The sequence below is a fragment of the Ziziphus jujuba genome, chromosome 3 (genome assembly GCF_031755915.1).
Source record: "Ziziphus jujuba cultivar Dongzao chromosome 3, ASM3175591v1".
NCBI lineage: Eukaryota > Viridiplantae > Streptophyta > Magnoliopsida > Rosales > Rhamnaceae > Ziziphus > Ziziphus jujuba.
The window spans coordinates 28,226,575-28,238,802 of record NC_083381.1 but is presented as its reverse complement, the minus strand read 5'-3'; the positions used below and the strand labels follow the sequence as shown (position 1 = coordinate 28,238,802).

Sequence of the window (12,228 nt, the reverse complement as noted above, 5' to 3'; positions counted from 1 at the left end):
GAAGCCCTTTTCCTTTTTCTTTCTTTCTTGTAATATTTCTTTCTATCTCTATGTTGTATTAAATTCTGTACTTACTGTAAACCCTCGTATGTTTGTATACTGTATTGGATTATTATCTATTTAATATTATGTCTATTCCTTGTCTTGTTTTATTTTGAAGTGTTGCATTTGTAGAATCTTTTAAAATTAAATAGGATAAATAATATGGTGCTTTTTAGAAGTGTGTTTTTTTTGCAGTGAATTTTGTGATATATCCATCCCTTAAGGGAAATAGTGCTGGATTTTCCGTTGGAAAGTCTATTAGGTTTTCCCAATCGGGATTTATTTAGGATTTCTGTAAAGGATCTTAGATTGGTCATGGCATAATATGAGCACTAGAGCCATAATTTAGATCCCAAATAAAATTCTCAATTTTATTAACCGTAATGTAGTCCCCATATTTTATTCTTAACATTTTAAAAATATTTATTATTAAAAATGATAAACATTATCTGTATTTGTATATAATATATATGCTACATATGGTATATATCTATTCCTCCTTTTTTTATTATTTATTATAATTTTTTTCCTAATTGAGCTAATTTCACTTGACATATATCTATATCTAATAAATAGTTTTTAATTCAAAATGATAAAAATTATTAATTCCTTGTTTTTGCAAATTTTCAAATATATGTAAGACATGTTTAGGATGTTTTCTAAACTTACCTATATTTTAAAAAATATTTTTAACTCTTTTTTTTTTCAAATTTTGTATTTTAAAAATAGCTAAAGAATGCATTTTTGATAATTTTCAGTTTGTAAAATGAAAAATCATTTTGCAAAACCATACCAAACATCACCTAGTATTTTTTATTTCAAAAATATTAGAGTTGGTAACGTTTTCTAAAACAATTTTTACAAATCAAATTTGAAAAATAAAAATGATAATTTGAATTTCATATTTTAGAATTTAAAAAATGTCTAGAAATAAAATTGAAAATAATTTATAAGAACAAAAATGGTAAAGTCATATTTGGTTAATGACTAAATGTGTTAAACGTGGTATATAAATAAATATTTTTTTAATTTGAAATGGTAAATCTTAAATATTTTCTCTAATATCTCTATTTTCAAAATTTTTCAAATACATGAAAAACTTCTATGGGATATTTTCTAAATTTACCTATATTTTAAAAAATGTTTACAAGTTTCTTCAAATTTTGTAGTATTTCAAAAATAGTTGAACTCTTTTTTTTTTTTAAATTTTTTTTTTTTTATCATTTTTAACTTGTAAACTAACAAATCATTTCGCAAAATGGTATTGAATGGGCCCTTAGTAATTAAACTCTCAATTTCACACAATTTCATCAATCCTAAATTAATTCCCAAATTAAAACTCCAAATGTTCCTCACTACTATTAGGCTGTATGTAAATACATTAGTGTTAAGTTCGTAAGATGAACTATTAATGTAACCGCAATAAATAATTTATATATATATATTGTACATAATATATTATATACACATGTCGTGGATTCCTAAACCTTAAACAAATAATAATACTAATAATAATAATAATAATAATAATAATAATATATGTATAAGTAATGAAAAATAAAAAATTTTAAATTCATTTCAACACTATTAATTTTTTATATATAATAAAATTTAACCTCTATATATAATAATATTTAATCCCTATCTAATTTTTTCCATCTATAAAATTTAAATTTAAATTCAAAGCATTAATATAATTTAATTTAAATTGAAAGTTATTTAAATAATATTTTCCATTTATGAATTTCAAATTTAAATTCAAATGTATTTTTTTATTCTTTGTAAATAATTAATTTTTTTTATATTAAATACTCATAACATAATTTATTTATTTATTATTATTATTATTTATCCTATAAACATATTTTTACCTTATAAGATAAATTATTTGTAGAATTTAAATAAAAAATGTTTATCTATTTAATTTTTTCTATCTATGGAATTTAAATTTAGATGCATTTATATAATAATTTCCATTTATGGAATTCATATTCAAATGTATTTTTTGATTCTTTGAAAATAATTAATTTTCATATATTAAATACTCATAACATATTTTAATTATTTAATATTATTATTTTTATTATAATTTATTTTATAAACACCTTTTTACTTTATAAGGTAAATAATTTATAAAATTCAAATTAAAAAATATTTACCTATTTAATAGTTTCTATCTATGAAACTTAAATTCAAATGTATTTATATAATATTTTTCATATATGGAATTTAAATTAAAATTCAAATATATTTTTTGATTTCTTACAAATAATTAATTTTTCAATATTAAATCTTTATGATAATAATAATAATATATTATTATTATTATTACAATTATTATAACCTAATTAATAATAATTTGGATTTAAAAAGAGGTAGAATATATATATATATATATATATAGAGTTAACATATCATATATGTGGATATGCATATTATGATACAAATCAACATCAAATTATATATAATTTATGGTGTGTTGCATGTATTTTATTTTCAATATTATATATATTTTGATTATGACCTACATTTAATATGAATGTAAATATTCATTATAGGAAAATTATATATATATATATATATACACACACATAGTCTTTTATAATGAATGATATAATTATCAGTTTATGGTTATCAACAAAAGTATGTTTATTTAAAATTTATTTCAAAATAAAATTGATTTTATATATATTTAGGTTAAACCATAAAGGGTAAATAATCTTATACTTTTTCAATCAATCATCTAATATTATAATAATAAAAAAATATATTTTTGAATACGACTATTAAAGGTTAAATATTTTTTATACTTTTAAATAGTTGTTTTATTTAGTATTGATTAATATTTTGATAGGATCATAAATAATTTAAAAAAACAAGATAATTTTTATTGATAATTTTGAATGGAATTTGAATTAATAATATGATGACATGTGTCGCAAACTCTTCTTCTTTTATATATTGTTATATAGATATTATTATTATTGTTATTGTTTATCCTATAAACACATTTTTAATTTATAAGGTAAATTATTTATGGAATTCAAATTTAAAAATGTGTATTTGTTTAATATTTTTTCCATCTATGGAATTCAAATTTAAATAATATAATTTAAATTCAAATGTATTTATATTATATTTTCCATATTTGGATTTCAAATTCAAATGAATTTTTTTTTTATTTTTTACAAATAATTAATTTTTCTATATTAAATACTCATAACATAATTTTTTTATTTATTATTATAAACACATTTTTTCCTTATAAGATAAAAAATTTATGGAATTTAAATTAAAGATATTTATCTATTTAATTTTTCCCATATATGGATTTTAATTCAAAGTTAAATTCAGATATATTTATATAATTTAATTCAAATTTAAATTTATTTATATAATATTTTCCATCTATGGAATCTAAATTCATCTATATTTTTTGATTCCTTACAAACAATTAATTTTCTATATTAAATAATTATAATATAATTATATTATTATTATAACTTAATTTTATTATTATATTAAATCAATGTTTAAATTTGATATTGATATTCATTATTCAAAAACTCATGCCAATATAAATTTTAAAAAAGTCACAATACCAAAATAATGTTTTTAGTTTACCAAAACAGTATTTGTTTTTTTTTTTCTTTTTTTTTTGGGGACAAACCAAGAGCATTTGTCAAGTGGCGAACCAAAAAAAAAAAAAAAAAAACAAAAAAAAAAAAGATAAAAACGGATCTGAAAAAATATGCAATGAAAAAAGGAAAGTTAAAGCTCCCAAATTATCCCGCCACATCTCGCAAATAAAAACCCCATCTCTGTCGACATTAAAAGTCCATTAAAATTTAGATGTATTCAATTAGGATTTTATAGAATTCTTTTAAAATTTGGTGGTATTCAAAAAGTCATTGATTTTAAAAGACTTTAAAAAATGATGGATTTTAATGGATTTGAAAGGATTTTAACAGGGAAATTGTGAAGAAAATTGTCAAAATGAAATCCACCTTTAAATCCAAAGATTTCATTGGATTCTTACAAAATCTTTATGGAGTCTGTAGAATTCCATAACAATCCATCAAATCCTTTAAAGTCTATAATTCATTTTAAATCCATCAAACTCTAAATTGAATACATCCTTCTAAGTGGCTCCTTCCCAAATTCTCCTTGAAATTCAAATTGGATTGGCCGCCTCCGTTTTTTGCCCTAAATCATGAATAAGAGATTTGAATTTTTATATACAGCGTAGCCTGAAAACTTTAAGCTGGACACCACCAATCCAATCGGTTTCGGTGGCATAGGAGGAGGCGTTGGATCTTGGTTGTACAAAATCATAGATCGGGTAGATGTGGGTTTGTTCTTCTTCTAACAATAACTAATTGAAAGTGTTTGTATTGTGCTGTTTGGTGGCTGTAGCATCATCATCATCTTATATATGTTTATTCCATTTCAGACTTGTTGTATTGTTGCCATTTTGACTGTCTTGTTTGGGTGATCAAATACTCAAACTCAGAGAATGCAGTCGATCCCACAAGCCAAGCTTTCTACTAGGATTCTCAAGGTAGTTTCTTTTTTGTTTTTTAATTTTTTTTGTTTTATTTATTCTTTTCGCACTTAGTTTTTGTATGAGAGAAATAACTAATTTAAAAAAATAAAAAATAAAACTTAAACCTTGATCAGCAGGAGGAGGAGGAGGAGGATCGTATCAGTAAATTACCGGATGAAATACTGGGATCCATTATATCTTTGTTGTCAGTGAGCGAAGCGGCAAGAACCACCGTACTTTCCCAGCGATGGAAAAATCTGTGGATGAACACCGTTATGTTTCACCCTAACCTGGTATTTGATGAAGGTGTGGTCAGTAAAAACCCAACTTAGTGTGAAAAGTACGTAAAAGGGGTGAATCAAGTGATGAAATTGCACAAGGCAACAACTATTGAGGAGTTGACAATCGGTTTTGCTCTCCCTAAAGAATATTCTGACAGCATGAACAATTGGGTTCAATTTGCTGCCAAAAAACGTGTCCAAAAACTCAACTTGAGTCTTTACAGTTGTGGGCTTAATATGGAATTAATGGAACACAATTGCCGGTTCAGCAGGGACAACAGGAGGCTTTACTGGTGGAGACTGAGAGACTGTCATATGAGCAAAGTAAATGTGGATGACAAAGATATTGACTGCTTGTTATCCAACTCCCCCAATCTTGAAAATTTATGTCTTAGAGACTCACACAACATCAGAAATCTCAGAGTTTCAAAGGCTCGCAAATTGAAATGCTTGAAGATTTGCAAATGCAGGTGGATGCGAACGCTTTTCGTCTTTGCCCCAAATCTGAAAGACTTGTTCATATGTAGTCGGGAATCAAGCTATTTGTTTGTCATTACGAGACCTTTCCTCCAAGAATCCATTTGGATATATGCCCCAAATCTAGTGTCCTTTAGATTTTGTGGTGTAGTGACGAGTCGTAGTCCTCTAGTGTTTAGGGATGTTGATCAGCCTCCCCATCTCTCCTACGTATCTCTTGGTCTCATGAACTCATTTAGGACGAATATTGACTGTTTTCAGGAGCTGTTTACTCATTTCTCTCAAGTCAAGAGATTAAGGTTGGATATGGAGTTGAAGGTTAGAACTTTAAGGATTAGATCTCACATTTTTCCTGTCTTATACATGTCTAAGTAGTGATATATTGTCACTTCATTTAAATAACATACATATAGAAACCTTTTATATCAGGAGACCAGGGAAATGGGATAGAAGAGCTCTATGCCTGTATACTTAATCATGTTACATTTCTGTTCCTTTTTTTTTTTTTTGGGGGAATATTGTATGTCATTGTATTGTGTATTTTCTTTGTTATGGCTAATTAGGTCGTTCTGGATATGGTACAAAGAAATCAAATCTCGCATCAATTTCCACATCAATTCATTAATCTTGAGCATTTGGAGATGACAATCAAATGTCCACCGAGAGAGATATCTTTGCTCTGGCTCTGTTCCCTTGTAAAAGCGGCTCCTTTCCTGTCTAGTTTGTCAATCAAGGTCAGTGCTCTGCTTAATTATTAAAAATTATATATCATTTATATATATTATATTTAAAATTTCTCAATCATGCTGAATATAAAGACACATTATACAAAAAATTTATTGTACGTAGTTATTACCTAGTCCTAGTTTGTGGATGGTGACAATAATAAATTGAAGATATTTTAGCTGTAATTTATATTATTTTGGATTACAAAACATTTTTTTAATTACCTTAAATGCAATTTCGATGAAAAGAATGTGTATGGTACACATATTTACAAGCATATACAATTTTTCATGGAATTCTTGACAAAAGAGGTAGACAATTCCATATGAGTTTGTTATTAACTTTATAAACTAATCTTAACTTTTCCAACCTCTAGAATAATTTTCTTGTTTACCTGAAATTAATTTGATATACCTTGTGGCAGCTTTGCTATCTTGACATTTCTTCTAAAAGGAAACGCATGTTCGAACATGAATTGATCGACTTTGAGGTATTATATTTATATATATATATATATACAGATCATTAGTTTTATTGTAATTTAGAGAAAATCGAAATCGTTGTTGCTGCATGATTGAATATCTTTCATTTTGTTGTTGTAACAGTGGAAGGATGACGATATCCCTAACAAAGTGAACTCAAACATTAGGCAATTGCATCATTCTCTTAAAGTGGTGGAGTTGGTTGGTTTTGCTGGTTTTAGAAATCAAATTGAGCTGGTTTTGCATTTAGTTGAGATTGCTGTGTCGCTTGAAAAAATTATCCTGGATGTTCGCATGCCAAGGGATTACCGGCAAGATGGCATTTTGATCTACAATAATAATCACAGTGCTGAAACTTGTCGAGCCTGGGCCCAGCTTTTAAGAACCCAAATACGTCCTAAAATTGATGTTGTTATAATTTAATATGAATGTATTATAAATGCAATGACATATTTCATGTCATTACCTCATTTTTAACCCAATGGTTAGCAATTTGTGGCTTTTGTTTGTTTGCATTGCAAGATAAAATTTTATTCAATTGAGTTGGGTGAGATGTAATTTTGGGTTCAAACCTCCTTGGATTGAATTATTGTTCTTCAACTTGAAGGACAATGAAGTAAAAAAGCTGTTTGAGTTCAAAATTTTCATTTGTCATACAATGAAGTAAAAAACGCTGTTTGAGTTCAAAGTTTTCTTTTGTCATTCTTTCAGCACTGTTTGGAAAATCATATCTATTAAGCAGAATGGTTCAGTTGTTTGGAGCTTATTTTTGCTTTTTTGTACGTATAAAGATGTGCAGATGTTTTGAATGGTATTTAATGGCATTTATGATATATAAGAATGGCACTTTCTTAAATTAAGGAGACTAAAAAAAAAGGTTGGTTAATACTGACTTCCATCTTACATTCTTCTTTAGTTGTAGGTCATGTAACTATTGCAGGTCAAACAACAGAAGAATCTAAGGTAATCGATTATATTAGAAAATTTCTTATCTCATGCTATGTAAGTTTTGCTTATGAGATTGAGAGATATAGTGGTAGAAGGGAATTAATTATATTTCTTATTTATGAAATACTGAAGGGTTTTAATAGCAATTATGCCGAAGAGAATGGATAGAGGTGTGAAAAGAGAAGCGTTCAGACTATTTCTGAATAGTAGACACAATTTGATGCAACAAGGAGTCCTATAACTGGTAAATATCTTCTAGAAATGATGATTTAATGTTTAGTACCCTCATTGCTCTACCAAAGAGGGTTAAACCAGTAAGAATCACCTATTATCCTTTTTACAGTGCCTATGAGACTGCTGTAGATCTCTGTGCGATAATTTGATTATTCTAGTATATGGTATCAAGAATTTACGCAGTTATGATTTATGTCGAATTTACTAAGTTATGATTTATGTCTTAAACTTATACATGGAAATACCTGTGGCATTTTACAAATCTAACAAATAACAAAGTTTTGTTGACGAGGAATGTTGCAAATATAGTAGATAATGTGAACAGTCAAATAAAATGTGCTTGTATGGGTGCACGTTGATTGTAGTTTTTTTCTTTCTTTTTTTTTTTTTTTTGGGAAATAAAAATAGCAATCAGCCTGTTTTGAAAGAGGTAGATTGGGACATGTGGAAGGAAAATGACATTGAATGAACAAATAAATGTCCACGTGGAAATGTGCAAATCATTCACTAGCTTATTTGTATGTTTGAGCTTTCCCCCACTTTTCAACTATGCTTTCTCAGAGGATAGAATTAATCTAGTCACCTCATTTCTTTGTCTATCTTTTTTATTTCTCCCTCTCTAGTTACACTACGAGTCCGCGTCCATTCAATAAGAAGGCACAAAATTCATTTGCTCATGTTAGAAATAAGGTTTTTGTCTCTATGAATGAGTTGGTTGTATGGTTTTAAGTAGTGACATAATAGAAATACGCTTGATATTATCAGATAGATCTTTGCCTTCTTCCACTTTCTCTGTTTTTCTTCTTTTCCTATGATTTTCTTTTTTTAATGTCAGATATAAAGGACAATCATATATATGAATTATCTGAAAACTAAAACGCACACAGACACCAAAATTGGATTTACTTTAGTTATTGCCTTTAAATTGTCAATTTATGCTGTTTGCCACAATTGGTGTTTGAGTTTTGAGGCTTAACTCTGACTGAAGTTGATACTTCGGACTGCTGATTGAAAATTGTCTCGTAGGTTTTTTCTGTTCATATTTCTTCCTCTTTCTTGTTCTTGTGGTGTACAGGAGAAAGTGCCATGCTTATGCAGTTTTGGTTTAGATTTGTGGATATTCTTGTTGAGTCTAATCTGAAGGTAAGCTGCTCTGTTTTTTTTTTTTTTTTTTTTTTTTTGTATTGTTAAGATAACTTGTTTGTGTATAATCAAGGTATATTTAAAGATACCATGACAAAATCCTTATTACAAAATTTTCTCCTTTAGTTCAGCATTTCAGGGCACCACTAATGTCATGCATAGGAGGCGATCCATGTTTAGTTTTCCTTAATTTTATTCATGTTTTAGTCATCTAATTGTAGTGCTAATTAGCTTATTCTATGTGATGCATACAATACAAGTCACATCAACAATGCAAGAACAATTTCTACCCTTGTACTTCCATTCGTCATTTATATGAAAAATTGAATTAGCTTCATTCTATGATCAACTTAAGCCAAAACAGTGCTGAACTAGTTTATTCCTGGATTTCCTCTCTTCCCCGAAAATTACAGTTTGAACATGGCTTATTAAGGGGAAAAGAAATTATGGGTATTATTACGCATGAAAAGTTGAAAACCGATTGATTTATGAATCCAAGAGAAACAATAGAAATCAGAAAAACCTTAGGACAGAGCTAAAAGAAACTAAACAAACCCAGAAACGAGGACAGAGCTAATAGTGATCCGAAATTGTTAAAACCAAAAACGAGGACCAAAATCCAATCCTATAAGTGGAAGCGGAGGGGAAACAAAGGTGATTAATAGATAGATTAAACACCAGGACAAATTGTGACATTTGGCTTGCTAAAACATTATTTGGGAGACCCACAATTTGTACCCTCCTCTCTCTCCTATTGTTTTCGACGGCTGCCGGCGGAAGTTACCTGCAAGCGGACTTGCGAAAAACAAAAGGGGCAGTTGAAAAAAGTAAATTACTCTTTCAAAAAAAATAATAGTGAGCTGGATGTTTTCAAATAACAAAAGCTAATGCTTTAGCAGGTGCAAATATAATCAAATTGAGAATCATTTATTCTTTTATTCTTATTATATTTAAAATATATTCAAATTGAGATTGATTATTAATTTAATTTTTATCAAATTTGATATTTTGGGAAAAAAAATATTTAAAAAGATTAACTATTGTATCTAATTAAAGATAATAACCAAAAATATCAATAGGAATATCTATCTTTTTTTTATTTTAAATAATTATAAATAAATATTTTTATTTTAACAGAACTAACTATTTTATATATCAAACTTGACTTTAAAACCATTACAATGGCAATAAAATTTGTTTTATGCTGGAAAACAATCCTTCATTTGCTTTCATATACAATTATCAAATACTGTGTCAAGAGTGGTAGGTGGTTTGATTTTTGTTTTCAACAGTTGTAGGTAGTTTGATCTATGTTCAAAGAAGTTAAATGCAATTACAATAAAGACGGGTTGTATTTATTATTTATCTACCGAGTATTGCAAGTTGATTATTATCAGGCATAAGTTTCAATAATCTTAGGAGCACCAAATGGTTTGCCAAATTGCAATATCCATTGAAAAAGGGAGGGGCAAAAAAAAGTTTACCATTTTTTTTGGAGTGCTACATAGAAACTTCTCTCCATAAGATCTACCAAAACCTTATATATGATTTTCGTATATGTTTGAAGGGGAAAAAAAAAAAAATCAGATGATTTTTGTATCATTAAATTCTATATGATCTTTTCATAAAATTTAGAAATGTTGTAAAAATTGATTATTATGATTTAAAAATTATTGATGTGATCTGATGTTTTAATTTTTTATTATTATTTTTGTTACTTGTTGAAAAATTTAGGAAAAAACCATATAAAATTAGATAGTTTAAAGACTACTAGATTTCATCTAAGTTTTTGTGACCATTTAACTTTTTAGATTTAAACAAATGTAGATAATAATTAAATATTTATCACATAGGCATCCGATTAAACAAGGAGATAATTCTTAATAAGAAACTGTCTCTGTGTATATATATATATATATATATCTTGTAAAGTTATGCTCATATATCACTTATGTAACTGCATTAAAAAGGTTAAAATTTTGCGATGATGGAATCTATTGACATCAAGATAAAAATTTTGCATAAAAGTTACATAATTTAGTTGTGTAATTGCGATGATAGCATCTTATTCTACATGATTTAGGTGAAACAGAGGAATTACAGTATCATGAAAAATAGAACTGCCATAGAATTATAGCACCCTAATGATTAATGATGAGTGCTTTTATGTACAAGAGTGATAGACCCCACTACTGAGTGCTTTTGTGTGCAAGAGTGATAGGCCACTGTTTTGGGCAATGTGGAACAGAGGGAGAGGGAGATAGAGAGAGAGAGAGGAGGAAAATAACTTTCTTATTATCTCATCGCATAATGCATGTGGGTATTAATAAGCGAGATGTAATAGCTACTTCCTAATCTACCGCTAATAAAAATAACAGCAGGTACAACCAAAACTTAAAACCCATTCTAATAACAACAATCAAAGGAAAAGACTAAAGACTCGTTCTTATGCATGTGCCCACGTGAACAGTAACAGAAAAATAAAGAAGAACCTATCATTCCTTTCCCCTCAAGGAATCCTTCTCCGCAAGAATAAACGCAGAATAAGTCTTACAAGAATACCATTTATTTTCGCTTATTGCATCCTCTTTGCTAGCTCCTACCCATTTAAAAAGAATTTTAGTTCATTGCCGATATTTATCCTTCTGTATGATGTGAGTGTCCAAAACTCCTTCAGGTTGTGCCCCTTGCGATTCTTCAACATCAATTGAGCTTGTAAGATATTGTTAATAGGAACAGGACCTTCATGTTTCTTTAATAGACTAACATGGAAAATGTTATGCATCAAGGAACCTTCTGGCAAATCCAAATAGTATGCTACTGAACCAACTCGTTCTAGAACATGATAAGGACTATAAAAATGGGGTGAGAGTTTTAAATAAGGTCATCGTACCACCAAACTTTGACAGTAGGGTTGTAGTTTGAATAAAAATAATCTCCAACACTGAATTCCTTTTCTTTTCGACTTTTGTCTACTTGCAACTTCATTGGTGATACGAACCTAGGACGACCTGCTCCTAAACCCGTATTATATTAGCCCGGATCTTTGATTAAGTTCAAGTTCTAATGGAATGGACCTCAACCCCTAACCAACCTGTGGTTAGAAACCTTGGTATAATGTAGACGCCACAATAGGGGATGGAAAACCTATTGATAAGTCAAGCTAAAACAACCAATTCTCTAATGGTGTTTTAGGTGTTCTCAAAGAACAAAGAGATAATTAATCTCACAAGTATTTTCTTAATCAAATCAAAGTTGTATTATTATTGAAAAATAAGCCTTCAAATAGGCTTGAAAGAAACAAAACAAACCCTAAAAAAAATTAATTCAAAACCGGACTCCTATAGGA

At 27.9% G+C, this 12,228-nt stretch overlaps 1 protein-coding gene across 1 annotated transcript; it reads left to right on the top strand.

Annotated features, from left to right (window-relative positions):
• The first annotated feature begins 4,939 nt into the window (after window positions 1-4,939).
• Window positions 4,940-7,222, top strand: LOC107423305 (uncharacterized). Its single transcript, XM_025075394.3, has 3 exons — window positions 4,940-6,080; window positions 6,497-6,562; window positions 6,678-7,222. Exons 1-3 carry the CDS (start codon window positions 5,922-5,924, stop codon window positions 6,975-6,977), a joined length of 525 nt encoding a protein of 174 aa, XP_024931162.2. The 5' UTR covers window positions 4,940-5,921; the 3' UTR covers window positions 6,978-7,222.
• Window positions 7,223-12,228: the final 5,006 nt, after the last annotated feature.

Bases quoted from the DNA above. Each gene is read 5' to 3' on its own strand.
- LOC107423305 (XM_025075394.3), top strand. From the start codon at position 5,922: ATGGTACAAAGAAATCAAATCTCGCATCAATTTCCACATCAATTCATT. The intron at 6,081-6,496 runs GTCAGTGCTCTG...ACCTTGTGGCAG, and splicing joins TGTCTAGTTTGTCAATCAAG to CTTTGCTATCTTGACATTTC. The intron at 6,563-6,677 runs GTATTATATTTA...TTGTTGTAACAG, and splicing joins ATGAATTGATCGACTTTGAG to TGGAAGGATGACGATATCCC.